The 26,427-nt window shown below is 53.3% G+C and overlaps 1 protein-coding gene across 4 annotated transcripts in view; it reads right to left on the bottom strand.

The window, feature by feature from the left end:
* Positions 1-17,759: 17,759 nt before the first annotated feature.
* PTPRU (protein tyrosine phosphatase receptor type U) overlaps positions 17,760-26,427 on the bottom strand; it is an 84,331-nt gene continuing 75,663 nt past the window's right edge. For all 4 annotated transcript variants that reach the window (XM_012750775.2, XM_012750776.2, XM_012750778.2 and 1 more), the window contains 6 exons: positions 25,904-26,077; positions 23,376-23,516; positions 20,667-20,792; positions 20,375-20,532; positions 19,175-19,310; positions 17,760-18,921 (listed from right to left, as the gene is read on the bottom strand). In XM_012750775.2, the coding sequence (XP_012606229.2) occupies positions 18,859-18,921; positions 19,175-19,310; positions 20,375-20,532; positions 20,667-20,792; positions 23,376-23,516; positions 25,904-26,077 (798 nt within the window). In that variant the 3' untranslated portion in view covers positions 17,760-18,858. The remainder of the gene's footprint in view (positions 18,922-19,174; positions 19,311-20,374; positions 20,533-20,666; positions 20,793-23,375; positions 23,517-25,903; positions 26,078-26,427) is intronic.

Here is a 26,427-nt window from a genome sequence, read left to right as displayed (position 1 = left end):
GGGTGGTATAGGCTGCCCCTCAGGGTGCTCAGTGGGTGAGGACACACATGTGTCTCTATTCACTGGCAAGAGCAGAGGAGGAAGGGGTGGAGAGAGGAGAGGGTCCAAAGAGCACTGGAGGCGGGTAGGGGGTCAAAGGGACCCTGTGAGTGTAGAGGGAGTGTTTGGGGTGGGGGCAGTAATCTTCTGTGAAATGGGAGGGTGGGCAGGGATGAAAGCAGGGGAGGAAAAGGAGGAAGTGGTGGATGATGACACGGAAAGGTTAGGAGCCTGAATGGAAAACCTTGGATTCCAAGTTAAGGATCTTGAACTTGCCCACCTGTGGGCAGTGTACCTCACACGCATACACCCAGAGGAATTTTGGCAGTGTGCTCAGATGTACATGAAGCCTTAAGATAGGTATAGGGCATCCTCCCTCTGTGTCACCTTTACTTTAAGATCATGGAAAATGCCCATTATTTTGTATTTTATATTAAAACAATCATGGATATGTTCTAGAGGACAAAATACGCATGCATTTGAAATATTCGATTGGAGAATTCAAAGAACCTGTGAGTTTGTGGCTGACATCCAGTTGAGGCACTGTCTAGAGGCACCTCTTGGTAACCTGGGTGCCCCCATATCCTAAAGCTATTAGTAGGAAGCTCCCAGTTTCTCCTTCCTAAACTTGTCCAAATGGAATCTCAGCCCCCTCCAATAGTGGCAGCGAGGGAGGGGAGGACTCTGTCTATAGTGCTAAAACTGGATTAACCCATTTCAACAAGTGAGTTTGGACCTTAAAATTTGGATTCAGTTTCCATCTCTTGGAAGCTGGGCAAAGGAAGGAGGCTCGGAGAGACCCCAAGAAGCTGAGCACCCCTCAGGGCTGGGGAGTGAATATTCCTCTTACCTCTGCTTCAATTCAGAGGACATAGTCCTCAGAGCAAGATAGGGCTGGAGAGTAAGGAAGGGATCTGGAGGAATAAGAGTAGGACAATTATTTTATGTATCATTCACAGGTCCCAAGAAAAATATTTCCTTGACTTTGGAGACTTCTTTTCTGCTTCCTAAGAATCATTCAGAGTTCTTGAAGGGAGCCCTGAAAATAGTCCCTTGAGAAAATAGTCCCAGTAGTCCCAAAGACCTGGTGTGTGTGTGTGTGTGTGGTTGCTTATTGCTTCTAGTATGCATATGTGTGGCTGACTATGCATGTAATAGGCTCTGTGTGATGATGCATATCTCATATTAAAACAACTGGCATCTCATAACTCAATTCCTCAGGAGGGAAAATCTAGGACAAATATTTAGCTGGTATTTTATCCTACTACAAAAATGTGTGCCTCGTGAGTTGTTTCATCTCCACCCACAGCCCTGGAGTCACAGCCACCCAGATAGCATCTGCTAAGAAGAGAAAGTTCTGGGATCCCTGTGCAGGGCTCAGGGTGCCTGGCTTGGTGGAGGCTGAGGGAAAGGACCGCCTAGTCCTGGGGAGATGGAAAGCCCACAGCTCAGCACATCCAGCCTCCTGGCCTTACCGACGTGGTCCTGGCTACACTTCCTGTCCAGCCCACCAGCACTGAAGAAAAGGTCCCCTCACCCTAGGTGCCTATACCCCTTGGACTGCTCTGTCCCCCAGTCTTGCTGGGCTTTAGGAGCCGAGGAAGGTCCAGCCCACAGATACGGTGTTGGCCAACTCTGATGAGTGGTCAGAGCTTTGGCTTCAGGCAGAGCTGGGCTGGAGTCCAGGCTCCACTGCTCGCCCACTGTGGGATAAGGGGCCTGTTGTTTCCCCTGCTGCACCTCATTTGCTATCGAATGCCGACCCCAGTGAGTGCCCCAGGGTGGCTGCCCATCACTGCGGATCCCCCTCTCCTCTCCCCAACAGGAGACATGACAGTCATTTGCTCATAGTTCTCCACTGACATTTCTTCCTGATTGATCTATTGACATGAAATTGGCCTCTAGCTTCTTACACATTAATCAGTTCAGCCACCATTAGCACATGAACTGCTGTCCTCGCAATAAAAATTTGTTAACTTTTATTTGCATTGCTTTGCATGTGTGCTCTGGGTTTCTGTGCTTCTTCAGGCTTCTCTCAACTTGGACAAATGCGCCCTTATCTTCCAGTGGGATGGGTTTTGCAGCTCCTCACTGAAGAGCACATGAATTCGTAGATTTACAACTCCTTGCCGGTTTCTGCTGCCACTCCAGCTACTGTGTATTGAGAACTTGCTCTGGGCCAGGCATGGTGCTAAGGACTTTGCCAAGATTATCCCTAAAAAACAGGCACTATTCTTATCTCTATTTTACAGATGTGAAAACTGAGGTTTAGAATGGTTGAGTGATTAGCCCGAAGTCCCCCATGTACTGAGTGGGGGACTTTGTACTGAGCCAGCCTTTGATCACAGGTCTATCTGATTCTACAGCCCACAATTTCTACTTGCATTTTCCTCCTCCAAATGTTCCTACTCCTCCTTCTCCTTGTCCTGCTCTTCTTCCTCCCCCTCTGCTTCCTCCTTTCTTCTTCCCCTTACCCTCCTCTTCTTCCTTCCCAGTCCCTTGTAAACCTCTTCTTTCTCTCTTTCCCTTCCCCAGCTCTTTGTCCACAACCCAGCACCTCCAAGGCCTTGGACAGGTCACCTAAGGGCTGAGCTTCTGTGTCACTTGCTGGGAGAGCAAAGAGGGACATGGCTTCAGAGACATCCCATGTTATGGGGAGGAAGTCCAAGGGTTCCAGACTCACAACCCGCCCCGAGGACCCTCCCCTGGCTCCAGAGCCACAGTGGCACATTGGCTTCCCTTCACTCCTTCTAGCAGCTCAGATGCGGGACTGTCCTGTCCTCAGCATCACGTCGCTGCAGACATGTGAGCAATGGTGATGCCGTTCCCGGGCTTAATTTCACATGTGTGCCAAGGAGCTGCTCCCAGACCTCACCCTGGGAAGTGGAACATTATGCCCCTTGAATGGGGAAACTGAGGTAGCACATGCAGTGAGGGGCAGAACCAGCGTCAGCTCCCAGAGTCCCTAATTCTCAGGGACCTGTAACAGAATGGCAGCCCAACCCATGCGTCAGTCCAGGATGTTGGTGGTTTTGTTTTTATTTTTTTATTTCAGCACGAGTCTCACCCTGCCTTGGGAAGGGTGGGGCAGAGCCAACTGGATTCAGGCTCAGGGCCCAGGTCTGCCACTGACTCAGTGCGTGACCTTGGGGAACCTCTCCTTTGCCTCTGCAGGCCTCAGTTTCCCCATCTGTAAAACATTCTTTCACAGGACCAGGGCACTGAGCTTGACTCCCGGCAATCTGGCTGTGCTCGGTGTCCCGTCCCTCCAGGGGGTCCAAAGCCGGACGTGGTCACACGGCTGCTCAGCCGGGCGGCGGCTTCGCTTCCCCAGCAACGATTCTAATTCCTCCTGCTGGAAGCTGGGTCCCCGCGTTTGCGCTGAGTAGCTGACGCGCAGAAATCCCGTTTCCTGGGGCTGTTCACGCCAGAAGCAGCAGGTGGTTCTTCCGAGGGCTTCAGAATGAGCCCCGGAGTCCAGGGGACAAACCCACCCTCAAAGCGACATCTGCTGGAAGGCGGCATTGAATCATGTCACACTATAATAGCATTTCACTCCGTTCCTGTAACCTTCATTTCGCCAGAGTCAGACTCTCCCGCCGAGGGGCCCACTTCCCCGTCTGGGGACGTTTCCTGGCGGGGGTGTCCTGGCTGCACCAGGCAGACTGCGCTATGGGGGTGGGACGGGGGTTGACAGCAGACTGAGGGGCTCGGGGCCAGGCAGGGTGGGCAGGGGTGAGACCCTGACAAGAGAGAGGTAGAGGAGTTGGGAAGGGGGTTGGCCCATGGGACAACTCGCTTCACAGGGCCTGTCACCCAGCGTAGGTGGCCCTGGAGACTCAGGTCCTCCTTCATCCACTCACTTTCTCATGCCCTCAACAAACATTTCTTGGCTTGACGTGCCAGGGTGACGTGCCAGGGTGGGGGACACAGAGCTGGGAAGAGCTTGCCTGCACCCTCGGGGCTCACGGCCTGGCGCGAGAGACGGAAGCTGCACCAAGAAGCACCACAGCTGCCGGGGGCAGGAGGAGGCAGCCTTGGACTCCCTGGGGGGCGGGGGGGGGGCAGGCGTGGGCCCAGCGTGGCTGCCCCAAAAGCAGACCCTAAGACCAGGGCTCTGCTGCGGGTAGGTCACCTGCAAGGGGACCCTAGGGAGCCCAAGTGAGGAAGGGGAGTGACTGCGGCGGGCAGGGGAAAGCCCGTGAAGCGTGTATTAAGGAGCGGGGCACAGCAACGGCGGCTGCAGGGGCTCAGTCCTGCTGGGGACCCTCTGAGGACCTGAGAGTCGTGTGGAAGACACCTCAGAGCCCCCCTCCTGGAGGATGTGTGGCCACTGACCTACGGCCCCTCGAGGCATCAACTCCTCCTGCCCCTCGTATGTCCAGCTGGCGCCCACGACACAGACAAGCAAGTTCTCCAGGTGTCAGAGAAAGAGGGACAGAAACGCAGGCATTTGAGGCAGGAAGCTGTCGGCGTGCTCAGAACCGTCTGTTGCTGCAGGACTCAGAGAGCCAAGGGGAGATGGGGCCACCAACAGCATCTGCTACGACATCTGGCATGGGAATGGCAGCGGGAACAGTACACAGGTGGGAGGAGAAGAAATAAAAGTGACTCAAGGGGCCAGAAAATTTCAAGAAAAGAATTTATTTTAAAAATTGTGTATGGGAGATATTCGAACAGCATGCAGGGAGGCCTTAGTTGGTGGGACTGACAAAAGGGGAAGAGAGAGAGAGACCCCCTCCATAGGGACCGCCTCCTGCAAAGGCAGAAAGGAATAGATCCAGAGGACAGAATCAGATTGGCCCCCAACCAGGGGAGGAGAAATTCTGTCCTACGACAGTTAAGAACCCCATTCCTGAGCTGGCTGCGAATGGGTTTGGGAGAGCAGGGAGTACTTGAGGAAGTCAGGATACCTGTTGGGAGTGAAGGAGCTGATGGCTGGGGTTGGGGGAAGGCTTGCAAAGGGTGGAGGATTTGACTAGTCCTTGAAGGCAAGGGGGTCAGAGCAGACCACCGGAAGGTCAGAAGAAGGATGGGCGGTGCCAGAGCCAGCTTACGTTGGCACTTACCCCTTGGCGATGTTGTCAGTACTCACTGAGTGCAGTTTTCTCAGTGGCTGCAACTCAGAACAGGAGTTGAAGAAGCAAATGGCTGCATTGGCAAAGGGCTGGGGTTTGGTAAGGCAGGGTGGCAGAGGAGAATGCCAGCCACCTGCAGGCTCAGTATCCCCAGGGGCAGGCACCACTGGCTTCCCTCCTCCTTTCCTACTCATGGACCAGGGAAAAGAATGGGGCAGGGTTGAAAAGACCACGGCTGGGAGTTGAGTACCTGAATTCTCATCAAAGATCTGCTACTCACTTTCTGCATGACCCTACACAAGTCATTTCTGCTCTTGGGACCTCTCTTTCTGCATCTATTAATTCAGGACTTCTTGTCCTCAGCCCTACTGACATTGCGGGCCAATTCGTTTTTGTGGGGAGCTGGCCTACGAAGTGTAGGGTGTTTAGCAGCATCCCTGGCCTCTGCCACTGGATGCCAGTAGCTCACCCCCACTGTGACAACCAAATGGCCCCCAGAGGCAAAAATTGCTGCCAGTTACCGAGCACTGTCTTATTCAGAATAACAATAAAACAACTGGACTAATAATAATATAACTGGAACAATAATGAGAGGATCTATCCAGCCAACCCATAAGAAGAAGGGTTCTCATAAGAGTCACATAAAATATTGTAAATAGAGGTAGGGAGAAAGCCTTTGCAGCTCCCTAGAGCAGCTTGGATGTGAACAGGTGTCTATCACAACTTCTCCTCTGTTTCCCGACCCGTAAGAGACAGAGGCTGGAGGCTGAGCTGGGCCTGCGACCCAGCCCCCTGATTCCAAGCCCCGGGCTTCCACCTTTCGCAAGGCATCATGGGAGGATGCCACATCCCTGTTTGCTGAGTACCCAACAGCAATGGGCTGTTCTTGCCATGTTGCTGAAAGAGGCAGAGGTGAGGAGAACAAGAGGCAGCCCAAATCTTTAAAGGACAGAGACGGAGGCCAGATGCCAAGGTGGAGAACGCACGAGCAGGGTCCACTCAGGAGACAGGTTACCACACCACTAATCTGAACATGGATAATTTCACGTAAAGAGCTGTACATTAGTCAAAGGGGGGTTAACTACTAAGTGGGGTAAAAGAGGACTCTAAGGAACACAAGAACGGCAAACGTCGGGGAAATTTACAACCTTCAGAAATGACTGAGGGTGTAGCGGAAGCTGGCCTGTAGAAGCGGCTGTCAGGTGAGGAGAGCAAGCCTTGGGGGTGCAGTGGAGCTGGTCCCCAGAGGCTGCTGAGGGCAGTGCCACTGGGCAGTGCTCACACTGAATAAGAAAACAGAAAGACCACCAGGGAGGAAATGCCATCTGCTGAAATCACCTTGTAATATCCCTCCAGTGCCCTCTGTTGACAGAGATTAACATTGCACCAGCCAGCAAAGAAATGTTTTAGGGTCCAGCTCCAGCATCACAAAGCAGGGCAGAGAAGGGTGGACTTGGAGCTGAGAGACAGTAAGGTGACAACTGTCACAGTCCTCGCCTTTGGCTAAATCAGCTTCCATATATACATTCTACACACTTTTGAATGTCCATTCACAGCAAAGCAACTGTATGTTTCCACCTAACGAGATGCAGGTATTCTTTGCACAAATGAGGAAGTTCTTGCCCTTGCCTCCAAATGAGGAGTTACCGAGTTCCAACATCATTGTCTCCATCGCTGGCCATATGAATTACTCCTCGATTTCAGTACGGTCACACCAGATAACCTGTTTCCTAAAGGGTAAATTGTAAAGTGAACCTCCAATAACTTGTATAAAAATAATAATGGGAAGGAGTGAAAAGAAAATAATTAACATGGACTTATACATATAACAAGCAAAGAGAAAATACAAAAAGCTACTATAGCCCTCATTTCTGCAATTAGCCACAAGGTCACAATTTATATCTACGATTTCCTTCTTCCACTACCCATTCCATGTTTCCCCCACTCTCAACTAGAACTGCAGCTAGTTGGGATTTATTACCAGGAAGAGTGAGAGCCACAACTTCACTCCTGATGTGAACAGGCGTCTATCACAACTTCTCCTCTGTTTACCCACTTGTAAGAGACAGAGGAATGAGTCCTCAATTGTCCTGCTTTTTGTACTTTGCTGCTTCTTGCTCCTGCAGCACTGGGTGATGTGCAAAACACACATCCCTAGTGATATCAACAGCACCCCCACATTTGGCTTCCCAAAGGCAGCATCTATGGGAGCCCCAGCTCACTTCCATTCATCTTCCCAGTCATGGCTTCCTATCTCCCCTCTACCCCCAAAACTCTGAGAAGCTTCTTAGTAGCCAGTGCCCACCGGCTTCCCAGAAAGTCCAACAGCAACCCTCACAGTCGGCTTCAGCATGTCATCAGCACCTCAGCAGACACGCCCACTCACCCTGGCCCACCATTACACCATCTCTGGCCAGTGAGCTTTTCTGCCATCCAGTGTGCTACAGCTACACCCTCCCAGTGGTCTGAATCCCAGCTGTGGGGAAGGGGATCCTCCCTTCCTTCCAAGTTTTATTCTTTGCACAATCTCCTTCAATCCTAGTGCTGTTCTTTAGAGTTCTCTTTCATTCTCCATTAGCTAATCTGATATGTGTTCTGTATCCTGATTGAAACTTGATTGACACAGAACCACTCCCACTTCCACCCCTTGACTTATGGACCCACGTATTCTAACGAGGGGGGAGGTAGCACTATACAAAGGTGTCTTATTCAAAACATATATTGCATCCTTTCAGGGTTTGTCTCCCAACTGGCGCCATCCCTGAGCCTTCGGTAAGCCATTCCATCTTTTAATTAGTCCATGCACTTCCAGGTGATGAGTTATGTGGTAAGACCAGTTAATTCCATGGAAATGAGCCCACTGCTACATTTCCTTTGCTGTGAAATGAGTTCCTTGAGAAGAGACAGTTCTGCATTGTATACCTTGATGGGGGTGAGACATTCTATGAGTGCAGGAATGATGGTGTGGACAAAAACATTACAGGCAGAGACAGCAAATCCATATCCAGAAAATGATTGCATTTCAATAAGGAAGAATCTCTGTGTCCTACATGATGGCAGACATTCAATGACATTCAACTTGCCGCCAGGTGGATGACTGGTGCCATACTGTGGGCTCGTGTTGGTCTTTTCTTCTGGAAGATTGAGCACCCAGCAGTGACAGTATCCAAGGCAGCCCTTACGAGGGGATGCTCATGTCTTTGAGCCCATTCTCATCTTCCATGTCTGCCACTGCAGCCACTTTATTCATCGGCCCATTGGACAAGCACAGGGATGGCTGGGTAAAGAGGTTAACTGGTAACCACAATGCATGTCGTATTGTTCACCCAATTGCTGAAAGCCTCCACTGAAGTGGATGCCCTTTGGTGAGCATCCACATGGGACACCAATCTTCAAAGTCTGTGCCCATTCTGAGAAGTCCATCCACATACCTCTCCTCCAGAATCCCTTGTCACCAGTCCTCCAGTGCTGTTCCTTCCAAGCTCCTGACCATCCAGCCAAGCCACACCCTTCACTCATAAATCAGTGTGGCCCCACACTTCCAGCCATCTCTCATTCCAAAATGGACAAGCAAATATCCTGCTCAACATTCTACCCCTGAAAAGATTTCCCTTCACCACTATATTTCAAGGTCAACTCTGGTGGGGCTGAACTACTTCAGTCTTCTATTTTGGGTGGTACATTATGCAGCACCATCTATACACCTGGCTCAAGTTTTCATTTGTTCAGAAGTTCCAGTCAACCAGTCATAAGGAACTCCCCAAGAAGCCCATAGGGATGACTTGAGGAAGAGGAGGCAATGAGGCAGGAGTTGATGTTAAAGGAGTTTGGACCACTAACTCGTACAACTTACTCATACCTTCCAGACTTGCCCAAGCAATGTCTCTTTAATTACATTCTCACTAGATGATAGATTGCTTCTGCACAAAGCTAATCTTACAGCTAATTGTATCAAGATAATTCTGAATGGGAATCTTAAACTGGGTAGTCACTTGATGTCCCATAGTTAGGCACCCAGTCCCTACCACGGTCCAGTAGCAAGCTGGAAGCTGTATCTCAAAGGAAAAGGTATCATCTGCATAAGTGAGAATAGATTTAATTTAAAATCCTAGAGTTCTGCCCTGTGATTCCACTTTTGGGGCTCGCCTGAGACTCCACTCAGCATCCCTATTTGCTAAGGACACTTTGAGAATCATTGGATCTACTGGATCATAAGGGCCAAGTCTTAGAAGGACTTGTACTGAAGCCTTAACCTGCTGCAGAACCTTCTTTTGCTGTGGTCTCCACTCAAAACTGGAAGCCTCACAGAATTTTACTGACAAGTCAAAGTAAAACACACGAACGTGACATGCATTGCCTCTAATATCGAAAAAGCCTACCAAATGCTGTGCCTCTTTTTTCAGGGAAGGTAGTGTCGCATGCAGCAACTTGACTTTCACCTTGGAGGGGACAACTCAACATGTTCCAGACCATTGAACCCTCAGAAATGTCACTGAAATAGCAGATCTCTGAAATTTTGTGGGATTTGGTTCCCACCCTCTCGTTCACATGTGTTGTGCTTGCTGCTCCCCTTTCATCAGGTGCAATCAGCTTGTCATCAAGCTAGTGCACCAGTGTGATGCTCGGCAGAATGTCAAGATGATGACATTATCTGTAGACTACATAATGGCAGAAAGGAAGAGAACTGACTTAACTCTGAAGTAAGACTGTGAATATTTACTGATGGCCCTTCCAGGTAAAAGCAAACTGGTTTTTGTAGTCCTCATAAACTGGCACAGAGAAAAATGCAGTAAATAGTTCAATAGTTACATAGCAAGTTGTACGCTCAATTGCCCCAGTAAAGATACTATACCTGAAACAGCAGCTGCGATTGGTGTCACCACCTGATGAAGTAGTCAATAATCCAATCTTCCTGCAAAACACACACAACTTCTGCACAGGCCAAAGAGGCCAGCTAAATAGGATGGGATAGGAATCACCACCTCTGCATATTTCAAACTTTTTATTAATCTCTGAAATTTCCCCAGGGATAGAGAAAGGCTTCTAGTTTACTATCATGGTAGAGGAAGGAAGTTCTAGAAACTTCCACTTAAGACCTTCCTTCCATAATGGGCCTCATTCTATGAGTGAGAGACCCAAAATGGGGATTCTTCCAACTACCAAGTATATCTCTTTCGATTATACATTCAGAAACTGGGGAAATGACCCGGCTGGGCACAGTTGGGCTAAATATCTATCACCTGACTACGTAAGTCACCACTTTGAATAGTGGGACACAGTGGCATTTTGCCTCCCCAGGAATTATCATAAATTCAGTCAATGTCTAGTAATCCCTCAAAGGTCTGGGTACATTCTTTTCCCAAGTGCAGTCATTCTAGCAAATGGCCACAAGTGCCTTTGGAGAAGGTTGGGCGGAAGATTTATGGTACATACTTACAGCACTGCTGCAGGAAGCTTCTTCAAGGGGCCTGGAATCCTCTTAAATCAAGAGGCTCTGATCTGTGGATTAGCTTAAGTCTGGAAACTGGATAAAAGGCCACAATTCTCCAATATGGTGATTCAAGCCAGGTTTTGGCCACCAGAACTAGAGGTTTGTTTGTTTGTTTGTTTGTTTGTTTGTTTGTTTGTTTGATATAGATCATGCAATACTCTAGGATACTGAACATCTATTTCCTTCCTAGGGACACAAAGATCCCTGTGGGCCCAGGCATTCTGATTACTGATACATCCTTCCTGCTTTTCATGGTAAATGTAACCATCTTCCCTTTGGCTATTAAGCAATGTCACTTAGCCTCTGCCACTCCAGGACCCTGCCATCGCCATGAAATCAGGAAGCCCACATGAATGGGCACATACTCCCTGGTAATACTTGGACTACAAAGGTGAACATCCACAGAGTTTCTTAAGGATCTAGGCTCTCCTCTCAATAATATATTTCTCAAGATCTTAGTTAAGAAAGTATCTTCTAGAAATGTTCTTGGAACATAATTTGGGGGTGGCTGTGCAGGTAATGCATGATAAATTCATCCCAACATTCTGTCTCTTTAGGGGTCCTCAATCTATGGCCCGTAGGCCACATGTGGCCCACCAAGGACATTTATCCGGCCCGCTGGGTGTTTTTGCCCTCTGCCTGTCCTGCTTAGCAGCCGACTCGATCCGGGCCCACAGTGCGCATGTCTGGAATGTTCGCCGCACTCTCTAACGGCCCTCCAACAGTCTGAGGGACAGTGAACTGGCCCCCTGTTTAAAAAGTTTGAGGACCCTTAGACCTATGGATTCCCTCTCCCACATTACGCCATGGAAGCTCTGGCATTTCAACTTCATCAAATGTAAGCCACCTTCAAGTCCAAGTTTCAGTCAACCAACCAAGTGAGCTCTTAGAGGCAACTTCAGCTAAGCAAGTTATCACACTAAATACCAAATCCACATCCATGAATTCAGAATGATTATTATCTTCACCCTTAGAATCAACTCCCCTGTACATTCCCCAAGATTATGTCAAATCTTGCCATTAGCAAAAGCTTGCCTTTCTTCTGCTGTGTAAACTATCTCCTCCTGGGTCATAGTGTATTTCTGACTCCTTGGAGCACGCTGTGTGGCAACAAAGGATGCTTGTGGCCTATCTTGAAGATAATGGTCATCGCCTTTCAGGGCATCTGCCCCACATACAGTTATCCCAGGGTTTTCAAACAAAGGAAAACTAGACTCAGATACAAGCAGGAAAGTTATTTCCATTGGCAACAGAGGCTCAGAGTGCCTCAGGGATTCCAGATTCTCCATTTCATCTGAGTCCAATCAGATGTCCCTATTGCAAGTCTCAGGGTCCCATTCTTCCCTAATATATACCCAAATGTTCACACGAAAAATTTGGTGATGCCATTAATTTAACTGACATTTAAATTCTGCAACCCACACAATCAAATTTTATGTTTGCTTTTCAGCAATATCAGCTCTGTGGTTACATGAAATAAGAGATTGTTTTATGTACGACATGGAAGCTCTATGGTTCTCAAACTGTGATTTGAGCTAAGAATTAAATGACCCCAACTTGTCGTTTTTTCTCTAGTAAGTGCTCTGGCGCATTCAAAAGTCCATCCCACACCCCAGTCCTTGCAATCATTACTGATGCAATGATCAGGTGCAGGAGACACTTGCTCCAGGTGGCATTGCCTCAAGAGCCATCACAGGTGATAGTGTAATTATGATGCCAGAGTGCTATAGAGCATGAGCATCCTATATCCCTGGCAAGGAGCTCAGCATTGTGTCCAAGCCCAAGGGCACATTGAAGCCAATCAAAATCCCATCTTTCAGGGTCTGTCACCTGAGACCACCCCTGCTCCCAATTCCATATTAATTAGGATCCAGTCAGGAGACAGAGCCCACACCCATAATATGAACATGGAAATTTTACTGTAAAGAATTATGACCTATCAAAAGGTAGTTAATTACTAAAAAAGGTCAAAGCAGACTCTATGAGACCCAGAAGCAGCAAGGGCAAGCAAGTAGCTAGGCTCAGGGAAAGTGAATGATGGAGGAACAAAGACTCAGATCTTTCCCTGTTGCAGACTCATCTATGAGGGAGTGATGACCACAAGAACACGCAGCCTCTAGTGGCTAAGAACCTTGCCAGGGAGTGTGGACCAGCCTGGTCTGTAGCAGTGGCCCTCTGGGTGGGAATAGGGTCCAAAAGTCTGGGTAGAGCTGCTCTGCAGAAGCAACTTCCGGGTGGGGAGAGTGAGGCCCAGGAGTACACATGCAGCTGGTCCACACGGGCCACTGACGGGATGGGCACTGGGCCTTGGCTAAGGAGGACCAGACCCAGAAGGGAAGCGCCTTCCGGCAGCCATCACCTTACAGTGTCCCTCTAGCGCCCTCTCCTGACAAAGCCTAGCATTGCTCCAGCTGGCAAAAGAACTGTTTACAGGGGCCAGCTCCAATTACACAAAGCAGGGCAAAGAAGGGTGTATTCAGAGCTCAGAGGCAATAAACTGATAAGCAGCATGGGGCTTGGGGGGCAGAAGGAGACATATAAGGGAGTCCAGGGTTTATCTGGGAAGAGGCTACAGGAGCAAGAGTTTCTGTGCCTTTTGGAGGTGGGAGGGGGCATGCATGGGCTGGAGCCCTGGAGAGCAAACAGCCCCCAGCCCTTTTCAAAGAGAGAATGCAGTCGCAGAGTAAACACAGCTTCAAAAAGCCACATTGTTCCACTTTCAAATGAACAGAAAATAAAATTCCTGGACAGATGCCCTCTTCCCACCCCTGGGAGTACGTAGGAAGTGGGTTGAGATACATTTCATTTTTCTTGAAAGGCTTTCTCAGCCTCTTAGCTCCTGCTAACTCAGGCTGCCCACGCCATCCTCACAGCCAAGATCCAGATTCCATCAATCATTCATTCAACAGCATTTTCTGCAAGCCTACTAGGTGCCAAACACTGAGTCTGGGAGCTTTGTGAGTGCTCCCACACAGCTTGAGTAAGTGCTGAGAGGGCAGATCGATTTAGGGACGAGAGGAATTTCCAGCAGTCAGTGTGGTTCAGGCTTAGATCTGCCAGTAGTTCTCCAATAATGATAAGAGCAATGGCTCTGGAGTCAAGTGACACGAGTTCTAATCCTGTCTCTGCTCTTGTCTAGCAATTTTTTTTTTTTCTTTTTGAGACAGAGTCTTACTCTGTTGCCCAGGCTAGAGTGCCGTGGTGTCAGCCTAGCTCACAGCAACCTCAAACTCCTGGGCTCAAGCAATCCTCCTGCCTCAGCCTCCCGAGTAGCTGGGACTACAGGCATGCGCCACCATGCCCGGCTAATTTTTTCTATATATGTTTTTAGTTGGCCACTTAATTTCTTTCTATTTTTAGTAGAGACAGGGCCTCGCTCTTGCTCAGGCTGGTTTCGAACTCCTGACCTTGAGCGATCCACAGAGTGCTAGGGTTACAGGCGTGAGCCACCACGCCCAGGCTTATCTAGCAGTTTGACACAATTTGCCTCACCTCTCTGAGCCTGTTTCCTCATGTGTCAAATGGTTTGGGTAATGTCTACCTCTCAGGGTTTCTGGGAAGATTAGGGACAATGCCTGCATCAGGTATCATACAAGAACCTGCCAAGGTAGGTGAGCTGGCCCATCAGACCAAAGCCCAAGGTTCCACCAGCCGCAGGAAGCAGATGCTTAGGCCAACAATGTCACCCTTTTTTACACAGGGGTGTTGAGTCTGATGCTGCCCTACTTAGGATGGCCTCCTAGAAAGCACCTAGTCCCACCTCCTCACTGGGCAGACCCTCCTCTAGAGAGGGCAGGTGTTTGCTTGAGGCCACACAGCATGGTGGTGGCCGAGCCAGCATTGGAACCTGGCCTCATGGCATTGAGCCACCCAGTCACCTAAGGACTAAAAATGATGTGCTTCAGAGTGTGGGCTCTGGAGCCAGACAGACCTGAGTTCCGGTCCCGGCTCCGCAACCTTCATTCATTCAACAGATACTCATTGGGTTCCTGGCAAGTGCCAGGCACTGTGCTCAGTGCAGGGGACTTGGGGGACAAGATCCACGTGGCCCTGGCCCCTCACTGCCACAGCCTGGTGGGGAGGCCGTGGACAAACACCCAGTGAATGAACAAGCTGACACCCACCGTGGGACAGCACCGAGGGACAGACAGGGCAGCCCTGGGAGGGACGGGGACAGTGATGTTTCAGAGCGTCGCTCTGGTTGCTGTTGTTGGTGTGACACTCAATGGCTCTCCGGCCTTGGGTGAGTTGCTTAAGCTGAGCCTCAGTCTCCTCATCTGTTAAGTGGGGATGATCGCCATGCCTACCCCACGGGCGTCACTGGAGGCTGACGGGTGACCAGCCACAGAGAGCACCTAGCAGCGCGGCCCGCGCATTAAGTGCCGAGCGACGTTTGCTTTCTCCCCGCCCCACGCCCAGAGTCCTCGACCTCCGCCAGGCCGTGGCCTGGCGTGAACCTGTTGGTTCTGCCTGTGACATGACGCTGTGACTTCTGCCCTCAGCCAGCGCTCAGGACACTTCCAGGCCAAAGCTCATTAAGCTCCTGCCCATCAGAGGTCACCGGGGGAGGGGGTGGCCGGCAGAGCCCAGGGACAGAGAGTGGCCAGGCTCCGCTCTTGACGAGGGCCTTGCAAGTGGCCTTAGCATCCATCAAAGTCTCGGCTCCATCTCCTGGGTGCTTGGGAGACGTAACGTGTCCCAGTCAGGGCCGGCAGAGAAGTCGTGAGAAGTAATTTTGGCCTTGGCTGGCTCCTGCGGCCAGATTTATTACAGCGTAAAGAGACAATTTAGCTCCTGGCAGTAACAGGCAGCCGGCCCGTCTGCACTCGTCGAAATCCTAGTTTCTGGGGCCGGGGTGGGTGGAGGCTGCTACCCCACCTGCTCGGCCCGAGGCCCCAGCAGAGCCCGCTGGACCACTCATCTTCCCGTGCTCCAGGCCACCTGGTCCGAGAAGCCACCACCTCCGCACACGCACGGCATTTGAAAATCAGTGCCCCGGCCACATGTTACCCATTTGGTGTTGCATCGAGGGGATCTTCGGGCTTTTGACCCCACCCAGGCAGGCTGCGGAGCTGAGCGGGGAAAGGCTCAGGCATTGGGGTCAGCCTGGGTGTGGGTTCAAGTCCTGGCTCTGCCATATAGTGGCCAAGTGACCCTGGGTGAGTGAACTTACCTCCCGGAGCCTCCATCTCCCCGTCTCTAAAATGAAGGGGCGTGACCCCTACTTTAAAGAGGTGCTGTGTGGATTAAGTAAGAGATAAGGGTGCAAGGCAGATGACACAGTAATAGGTGATACACAAGGGGGACAATCACCATTTTTATTATCCAGGGGCTCCAGTAGTGTGGTATGAGATGTCCTGTATTGAGGGCCAGGGACTGTGTCACCAGGGACTGCGCCAGCTCTTCTTAAACATTTCATCTCCAGACCTTACAATCGATCCTGCGAGTAGGTGCTGTCAGGGCTACTGCGGGTGGGTAGGGGCTGGGCAAGGGCACCCCGCTGGGGGTGTGGAGCTGCGGGTAGAACCCGGCCTGTTGGTCCTGGAGCTGGAGCTCCTGTTAGCACACAGCCTGCCTCCCGGCTCCTCTGGAGGGCCACGTGAGGCCACCGGTCAGCTAGGCAGGCGGACCCACATTCCCTCCTTCCTCCCTCCCTCTTGCAAACTATTCAGGGCACCAGCGCCAATGCAAGCCCTTTGCTGGGCAACAGATAAAACAAGGTGAACACAGAAAGACTCCCTGCCTTCGAGGAGCTCAACACCCAATGGGGCACAGAGCAGTGTGGCATCCATACTGCCCAGAGCACGCATGTATCAGTCAGCTTTGGTAAGTAACAAATAATCTCATGATATATTGGCTTAAAAGAAAGAACCGTTCTAGGGGGTTGGTTGGGCAGTTTCTTGTAAACTTGATCATGCAGCTACACTCACCTGAGAGGTGGGCCGGGCTGGAAGGTCTGTCACAGGTCTGGCAGTTAGTGTTGACTGTTCGTGGGATGTGCTGGTTCTCCTTCATGCACCCTCAAATCATCTTCCCTGACAGAGTTCCAGGAAGGCAAAAGTAAAATCTGCAATGCTTCGTGAGGCCCAGGGTCCAGAACTCACACGCCGTCACTTCTGCCCCATTCCATTGGCAAAGCAAGTCATAGTCTATTGCTTGGCCAGTGTCCGTGACACACTTTTGCAACTCATCAGGTAAGGCTTAGAGGTCAGTTTAGAATGAGGGTGAGGGGGTACAGTCTGTGCGCTAGCCAAGGGGGAGCATAACTGTCCAATATATTTTTAACTCAGATTAAAGGATGTTGAATTGTGAGGTCATTAGAATGGATCACAGCCTTTGACAAAGGGAGAAACTGAGGCACAGAACATCAGTTCGCATATGAACAGAATGAGTACACTGTAGAGCCAGCTTTCGTATGAAGAAACTTTGGCCCAGAAATAGGATTGTCTTGCCCAGGGTCACACGGCACAGAGCCAGAGTGACTCAGGTCCCTGCCAGCCAGCTTGCTCCTCCTTCCACTCCACCCCCAGGAGGGAGCTGGGGCCCGGAATGTGCTGGGCTCAGGCAGCTGGATCATCCCCAACAGGGGTGCGTCTCTTTCGTTTCTTTTTCTGCTGAGTGTTTGTAAACTAAGCCCTTTCAGGACACCTGACACTGCATAAGGCGCCTAATCTCTGTCTCATCTGATCGTAAGAGGACTGTCCCCATTTTACAGATGAGAAACTGAGGCCCAGAGAGAGCAGCTGACTCACCTCAGGTCTCACAGTTGGTGAGGCCCATCTGCCTGACACCAAAGCCTGAGTCTCCCACGCTGCCCCAGGAAGAGCTAAACCTTGATCCAGGCCCCCAGGGGATGAGAGGCAGCTCTGTGGTCCTCAGGGGTCTCAAGATGAAATCTACTACCTGAGGAAATGCTTCGGAGGCCTAGGTGGAGACAGCAAAGACCAGCGTCCCTTCGAACCAACTCTGTAAGAGGGAGGACCCTGAGCAATGCCCTGGTCCACACCCCTACCATTGTCCCGATGAGAAAACGAAGGCCAGACCAGAACCCAGGCCTCTGACCCCGTCCAGGGCCCTCCCACCGCACTGGGAGGCTGGGACAGGCCAGCATGCCCCAGTCAGGCTGGTCAGACACACACAGGGCCACTTGGTGGCATTCAGAGAGCATGTTTATTTACAAAGCACTTTACAAACATGAGCTTATGCCTCCCCACAGCCCCCTGCGAGGTAGGTCAGTAGTCATATCTACAGTTTACAGATGGGGAAATTGAGGCACGGAATGGGGGTGTGGCCTGTCCCATTTTAAAGAGACCTTCCCACCTACCCATCCAAAAATAACAAACAAAAAAGCACTGATCCTCCATCCCAAAATATCCTCTTTTCCTCTGAACTCTAGGGGCTGTGACCAGCCTGGCCCCCTCCCCCGGTGGGCAGCCTGACCAGAAGCCACAGGGACCTTGACCCTAGAGACTGCCATTCAGCCTTACAGACTGTCACTGGCCCAAGCCAAGCAGGACAGGCCAGCGAGGCCTGAGGGTTAGAGGAAGACAGGGCTGAGGTGACTTCATTCTGCAGATGCGGGGGCAGATCCTGGCTCACGCAAGCTCAGAGCACATGGGAAGCGGAGTGGGGAGGGATGGTGAGCGAATATCCCCGGGGGCTGCAGGGGGCTGTGTGGTGGAGGAGGACACCGCAGTTCCCCGGGGGAAGACAGTCGGTGTGCCTCACTGACAATTCAGGCCAGGTCCCAGCCTCCCCAGGGCCCTCAGGGGTGGGGCCCGATGGAATTCTAGATGCCAAGCCTCACAGCACTCTCCACCCACGAGCACAGGGTGCTGAGCTGGGTGGAAACCTTGACCTGGGACGCTCGCTGCAGGGCCTCACTCATCTCTGCCCAAGGCTGGGATGGAGTCGAGGGGCTTGGTCTGGGTCCCCCAGAGCTGGCTGTCCTGAGCCCCTGCCTTTCTGCCAGGCAGTGCCAGGCCCGTCAGCACAGGCCTGCAGGACCCTGTGGAGGTGGGGCTGGGCCGCCCTCTTGCTAAGCTCCTCCGGGCCCACGGCCTGCCCATGGGACATAGTGAAAGGCCCTGCCCACAGTGAAGGGGGCACCAAGATGGCCCAGCGTCCAGTCCAGTGCTTTCCCCGTGGGGCTGCAGCTGGGCAGAGCTGGAGGCACAGATCTTCCTCGCCAGTCTGGGACGGTGGGTCTGGCCCTGAGTGTGCAGTGGGTGCCCCAGGCCAGAGGTCCCGCTATCTTGACTCCAGCCCCTCCAGGTACTCCAGGGCCACGTCGTAGCAGAAGTGGTACTGGTCCTGGGGAGAGGGAGAGAAGGAACCATGAGCCTGAGCCCTCCCTAGTGCTCGGGGCTGGGAGGGGAGAGAGGGCAGGCATGGGCCCTGGCCCGCCTTAGGGGAAAGGGGTGGGAAGGGGGACGTTTTGACAATATAAGACTAGAACCAAGGCGCAGTGGTGGAGACTGCACGTGGGAGAGTAGGTGCTGAGGGACCTGGCCAGGCACGGAGCGGGAAGGCGGAAGTGGCCGGACACGGGAACACGGCCCCTCACCATGGTCTCCACCATATTGGGCTTGTAGTTCCGAAGCGTTTTGGCAGCAAAGAAAACATCCACCAGGTTGTGGCAACGGATCATCTCCAGGACTGTCGCACAGGCACAGAAGGTCCCGCTCCGTCCGCCCCCATTTCTAAATGAGAGACACAAAAGGTTTGGGGGAGGCTCGGGAGCCAGAAGTGGGGGGCGGGGCCTGGGAACCAAAGGAAGGGGGCGGGGCAGAGGGCCCAGAGGTGGGCGCAAGACCGGAAGTTTAAGAAGGATCAGACGCTAAGACAGCTGTCCAAAGCCTACGGCATCCCAGAAACATACCCTCAAGGAGAAGCAGACCAGACTCTGAGAGAAGCCAGACACACTCCTAAGAAAGACACTGAGAGACAAAGCGACAGAGAAGGGCCAGCGAAAGCAAATACCCAGAGAGCAAGATGGAAAATGAACGCTGAGAAGACGGGTCACTGCCGGCCACTGCCCAGCAGCGCAGACACACAGGCACACGCACGCACACCCCAAGTCAAACCTGCAGCCTCCCACGGCCTCCTGCCTCTCCCGCTGTTCCCTGACTCCCATGTGTGGGTGCCTCTTGGGGGATGAGAGACTGCCTAGGCCCTCAGCCCCCTTCTGGAGGGGTCTCTCCTGCTAGAAGCAACAGCCCTGAGGCCGGGGCACTGACTCAGCCCCCATCCGGCTCCCAGTAGCCCGGCCTGGCCCTGGGAAGGCTCAGTGAGTGCTGAAAGCCCGAAATGGGGAGGGAAGGAGTGACTGCGCCCAGACGTGAGTGAATACGTGACTCTATGAATGAGGACATGAGTATGAATATATGAACGAATGAATGAAGAAAAAAGCTGTGTGTGTGCATGCATGAACAAAAGGCTGAAATTCCACTGGCATAAAAAGTGTGCTACAATCTCACGGGGTAAAAAGTTCTGACAAACGAACGACTCCCTTTAATTGAATTGGCAAAGTCACACGTCACACAGACAGTACTGGGCCGCTGTCCAGGGTTGAGTCTATACCCTGGAAACCGACTGGGTTTCTCCAGGGAAGGCAGGGCCAGCGCTGGCTGGTCGGGCTGAGTCCGGGCCATGGCCATCTGGGAGCCCAGGGTTCTGGTGCCAGCGTGAGGCCCTCTCTCAGATTGGACCTCGGCCCCTGGCTCCCAGATCCCTCCACCCACCCTCCGGCCTGCCAGGCACTCACAGGCAGTGCACGACGGTGCGCCCGTCCCCGTTCTCTGCCTGCCACTTGTCCACCTCAGTCAGCAGGTGTAGGAAGGCTTTCCTGGAGTCAGGCGTGTCCCGGTATGCAGACCAGCGCAGGAACTGGAAGTGCCGCACCAGCAGGTGCCCCTCCTGCAGCTGGGGTCATGGGCAGCCAGCCAGGGGGACATGAGCACCAGGGTCACAGGGGCCCCAGAAGACCTCAAGAGGGTCATCCAAGGCTGCCCCAGGCCACCACCCAGGTTCATCCTGGGGCTCTCCAGACCACTCACCCGAGAGATGTTCTGCACCCGGAAGACTCGGGCCACCAAGTCTTCATCCACTGTGCCCGACACAAACTCCACCTCCATGAGGCCATACTGCTGCCGGCCTGGCTCTGGCCAGTACTGCAGGCAGGGCTGGGGATGGGGCAGGGAGGGAGGGGAGCTGAGTAGAGCCCGACAGGGGCTCACCCCACAGCCACCCCCACACCCAGAGATCCACACCTGCCCTGTGGCTCCCACGTGCCGTGGCCCACCCACTCACTCCACACCCACCTTCAGCACCTCCAGTTGAGGTGCTGGACTGGTGACTTGCCACCAGCCACCCATCAGACTGCAGAGCACACCTGCCCCAGCGTGTTCTACACTGACACGTTCAGATCAGCCGAGACGAACCCTTCCTAGGCAGTGTGCTGATGACCCTGCCATGCCACTAAAAATCTACACTTTAACACACTCACACACCCCAACATGAGGCTGCTTTCTTCCAGGGACAGGTCCAGATCACCCCCACCCACTCCAGGACCTCCCCCCAGCCTCTCTCTCACTGCCTCTGTCCTTCAGCGCCAGCTCACAGAGGTGGGGGATCCCTGATGCTGCCAAACAGCTCAGCACCCCACTCCTGCTCCAGGGCCCCTCCACGGAGCCAGGGTCCTAAACAGACTCTCTCCAGTAGAGGGACAGGGGAGGGGTAGCATCCACAATACACACACCCACATATATACACATACACACACGGGCCCCAGGCTGGCAGCCTGGAGCCTCAGCTTCTAGCCTCAGCTCTGCCCAGAGCCCAAGAAAGCCTCGTCCTTTCTCTGGGCCCCAGTTTCTCCATCTCTAACACGCCCCCCAAGCTCCTCCTAAGGGACACCATGCTCCATCTGCTCCCCTCTCTCACCACAGCCCATGAGGAAGGACACTACCTTCTTATTGCCTGGAGTCCTGGCAGCTCCTCGAATTCAGAACTTTGCACCTGCTGTTTCCTCTCCATGGATCACTCTTCCCTATCTCTTCACCTAGTTAACCCCATGCTTCCCACTTCCCATGCATCTCAGCTGATGCACTACCTCCTCCAGGAAGCCCTCCTGGATACGTTATCCCTCAGGCTTTCCTATGTCCCTGTGGCGGCTCCATGACAGCCCTTTTCTCTCTCTGCTATCACTGTTGGGTTTTGTACCTGCTTCCCCCTGTACTATGAGATCTGGGAGGGGCTGTGTCTTCTCCTGCCTCCCCACTGCCCACTGCAGGGCCTGGCAGGGAGGAGTGCATGGAAAAGTTGGTTGAATGAATGAACAAATCAATGATGTCCGTGTGAACCTCCCTCTGGGCCCCACTCCTACACCTAAGGTTGGGAGTCACCCCAGATCCCCTCCCAGGAACCGGAGCCCAGTACCCTGTAGTCCGGGTCATTTACACCAAGGGCCTGACCCAGAGAGAGCCCAGTTAACGAAGCCTTCTCCAGGCAGCCATTAAATCACTGTCACGCTCATTTTACAGCAAATCTTCCTTGCCCCCTGGGCCCACAGAGGGCTGGGGTGGGAGGGAGTCCAGGGATCAGGGGGTGTGGTCGGGTAGGGCTGGAAGGCTGGGCATCTGCGTCTCCCAGGAGCTCCAGCCGTGAGAGCCCCAAAAGGAAATGGGGGAGTTGGAGAGACTGCCCCCAGGCGGAGGTCACCAAGCCGGTGTCTGGCCCAACATCAGAAGTGACTGTCAACCCCCATCCTCTTCATCCCTGCCACGTATTGAGTGCTAAGCAGCATATGCCTGTCATACATGGTCCCCACAATCACCCCATAAAAACAGGTCCTGAGATGGTCCCCATTTTACAGAGAAGGAAACTGAAGCTCAAACAGGTGAACTAACTTACCCTAGAGCAACAGTCAGAAAGTAGGAGGCCTGAATTTTACTCTGCCTCGAAGGCCCCATGATGGGCAGTGCAGCTGCACAACTGAAACGGCAGAAGCTCTGGAAGGAGGCAGCCCGGGCGGGGGGCACAACTCTGCCGCTCCCCAGCCGTGTGACCTTGGAGAAGGTCCTTCACCTCTTTGGCTTTCAATTTTCTTTATTTTTATTTATTTATTTATTTATTTTTGAGACAGAGTCTTGCTTTGTTACCCAGGCTAGAGTAAGTGCCGTGGCGTCAGCCTAGCTCACAGCAACCTCAAATTCCTGGGCTCAAGCAATCCTCCTGCCTCAGCCTCCCGAGTAGCTGGGACTACAGGCATGCGCCACCATGCCCGGCTAATTTTTTCTATATATATTAGTTGGCCAATTAATTTCTTTCTATTTATAGTAGAGATGGGGTCTCGCTCTTGCTCAGGCTGGTCTTGAACTCCTGACCTCGAGCAATCCGCCCGCCTCGGCCTCCCAGAGTGCTAGGATTACAGCCGTGAGCCACCGTGCCCGGCCTCAATTTTCTTAATTTCCTCACCTGAAGCCTTTACCCCAAGGTCATTGTAGATTGTAAAGAAGACCACACGTGCGAACAGAGTCCCTGGCTTACAGCAGGTGCTCAATATAGAGCAGCTACTCCTCTCCAGTCTCACACCCTCATTTCACAAATGAGGAAACCCAGGCTCTGGGAGAGAGTGTGACTCGCCTAAGGTCACACAAATAGGTGGCAGAGCTGAGACCTAACTCTTGACTTTGGGGACCATTCCCTTGAACACCCTGAGGCCCTGAGCAGAGGTGGCCAGGTGGGCTGGCCAGCAGGGCCCTCACCCAGGCAGAGTTGGACTGGTTCAGCTGGTTGAGCATGACAATGGAGGTGCACCCGTAGTCGTAGACCAGCCGCCAGAAGTCGGGCGTGGTGCTCTGCAGCGGGTGCAGGGTCACGATGAAGGCCGCGCTCCGAGTGTAGCTCTGTGGGGAGACAGGATTCAGCAGGGCCCGTTCCCAGCCCCTGACACGGGCCAAGCCCCCGCCACAGGCTGTCTTCCTGCTCTGCCACCCTGGGCTGGACAGTTGTGTCCCACACGACCAGGCTGCCCCCAGTGGCCCATTTCAGAGGTGGCTCACTGAGGACTGAGTTGACAGGGTGAGCCCCAGTCCTCTCATGCCCAAACCCATGGTCCCTGGGAACTAAACAGCAAAAAGTTCCCAGATGTGTGGCAAGGGGAGCCTGGGCATAGTAGGCAGAAGTTGGCCAAGCCTGCCACCTGCCTCAGGGCCTTTGCATCTGCCCTTCTGCTGCCCAGACCAAACTTCCCGAACCCTTGTATGGCTCTCTCCTTTACTTCTTTCCGGTTTTGACTTAATTGTCACCTCCTCAAAGAAGCCCTCCTCCCTTACCACCTCAGCAAAGACAGCCACACATACCCACAATCCACATTAAACAGTAATGCCTGGTTGTTTTTTGTAGAAATTTCCAGAGTATGACATTCCATTGTGTATTTATTTACTGACTGTTCCACTCCATCTCCCAAATTTGAGGTTCAGGAAAGCAGAGATTTGGGGATATGTGCCTAGCACATTGTAGGGGTTCAATAAATATTATGAATAAATAAATCTATAGGTCCCTTCCAACTCCATGGATGAAGGGTCTGGGGCCACAACCCAGGCTCCCCGGGCAGTGACAGGCACCGACTCTGCTCTCTGCTCCCGACCTCGTCCTGCTGGCTGAGCTGGCAGCCGGCCTTCTCCCCATCACAGCTCCACCCCAGGCTCCCATGGTGCCCTGCCTCACCCCACCCTGTGCCATGTCCCCCTCCCTCTCCTGAGCTCTTCTCCAACCCCTTCCCTGACCCCTGGCCTCCTCCTGACCTGGGGGCTGGCACAGGCTCCTGGGACCTGCCCCTTGTCTGGTTTCTTCTTGGCCTTGACCCTGACTAAATCTTGACCTGACCTTTGTAATCCCGCAAGGGGCAATGCGGAGGCCAAGGAGGGGGCGGGCAGGGAGGTCACAGGTTCCTAAGTTTAGTTCGACAGTCTTCCCCCCGACCCCTCAGCAGGCCAGACGCCCCCAGGCGAGTATACAGGCACAAGCACACACACTCGTGCACACACACTGTCACGCACTCTACCAGGCTGAGTGACAGTGACTGACGGGCCCCTCTCCTCTCTCCCTTCAGGGGCTGGGCTGCTCCTCCCCTCAGCTCAGCGCCCACCAGGAAGCCCCCTGGGAAGTAGGGTGGGAGCTCCTTCCATTTAGAGAAACCTCACTGTCCCCTGCACCGCCTGGCCAAAGGGCTCTTGGCCAGGAGCCAGGCCACAAAAAGCCCATCTCCCTCTTACCCGCTGTGGGAGAACCTCCCTTCCCATCTCTCATTTCTGCACAGAGGAACGTCCGACGGGACACGCCCGGCCTCGGCCCACCCTTCACTCACTCCTCCCGGGGCCGAGGGTGCTCAGCTCTGCTCCTTCCTCGCTCTTCCCGGCCAGCCTGCCCTTAGAAGGGTGCTCTGCCTGCTGCTCCCTGCCCCAACGGAAGGCCTGTCCCTGACGGCGAGGGGCGGCCCGTGGCTGCACAGCTGCACCCAGGGGGAGTCGGCCTGACAGGCTGAGGGAGCAGCAGCCTACGTGGCCGCGTACCTAAAGCCCCATTCTCCAGTCTTATCTGCAACAGTCCGGTCTCCACCTGCCTGTCTCCACGTCTACCTCTCAGCCGGTTCCCATGTGGAGGAGGAATGGGGGTAACACTCAGACTCTTCCCACCTCGGAGGGCTACACCTCGGAGTTAGTCATCGGCCCCTAAAGCCCCGGCACCCACCCCCTGCTCTGCTCCCAACACCCAGCAAAGGGGGCAGAGCCCCCTGAGCAGGGAGCAGCGGGAGAGACTCTAAATGGCTCCTGAGCTCTCGGACTACAAACAGGCTGGGGCCAGGAGGCAGGTCACCTCCCAGGCCAGGTCCTGGAGCAGACTCCAGCCAGTCTCCTCAGGACAAGCCCCCCTGGCTCCAGACATCAGGTCCGAAGTCCCAACCCAAATGCTCAAGGCCTCCCCAGTCAAAGCCTCCTGAATCACTCATCCTACCCCAGGCTCTGCTGGGCCTGACCCTGGAGACAGCCCTGCCTGAACTCCACAGCCCAGGCCTGCAACTCAGGCCAAGAATACCTGGCAGGGAGGCACTGGCTTGAATGCCCTGATTGGAAGATCCCTGGGGTAGGAGGGTCACCCCATGGAACTGTTCCCCAGCATGGGCAGAGGGTCCCCCCACCAGAGTCCTCTGCTCTGTGCCTTTGGACCCTGGACCTTCCCAGATGCTGTCGGGAGACGGAGCCCCACAGCCACCCCACACCCAAGCTCTCACGTCCGTCAGAGCGGCGTTGATGTAGTTGTTGGGGTCCCCGTCGGTGGAGACGAGGAATGGCAGGCAGCGGTCGGGAGGCAGGACGTCCATGCTGCGGTTCTTGTCGCGGTTCCGGGGCAGCAGGGCAATGCTGCACTCCTCCACGTCCAGCGGCGGGGTGACCGAGTTGAGCGTCTGCAAGGGGGTCGGGGAGAGAGTCAGAGTCAAGCCCCACGCCTGCTGGGCCTCCCACACGCCCAGGAAGGAGGATGTGCTGGGTTATGAGCCCCATTTCACAGATGGAGAAACTGAGGTACAGAGACAAAGGAGAGTGGGCAGGGCCCCCGGCTCCCTGTCGCTAGGCCACACAGGGCCTGGACAGAACTCCGGAGAGTACAGTCTGCCTTCTTACCACCTGTGTAAACTCAGGCAAGCTATTGTATCTCTTAGCCTCAGTTTCCTCAACTGTAAAAATGGGAACGTGATATGCCTACTCCACAGGGGTACTGGGAGGATAAGGTGAGATAATGACAAGCCCCGAGCTG

The sequence above is a fragment of the Microcebus murinus genome, chromosome 2 (genome assembly GCF_040939455.1).
Source record: "Microcebus murinus isolate Inina chromosome 2, M.murinus_Inina_mat1.0, whole genome shotgun sequence".
Classification (NCBI taxonomy): Eukaryota; Metazoa; Chordata; class Mammalia; order Primates; family Cheirogaleidae; genus Microcebus; species Microcebus murinus.
The sequence above is the reverse complement of the archived record's forward strand: the minus strand, read 5'-3'. Positions and strand labels throughout refer to the sequence as shown.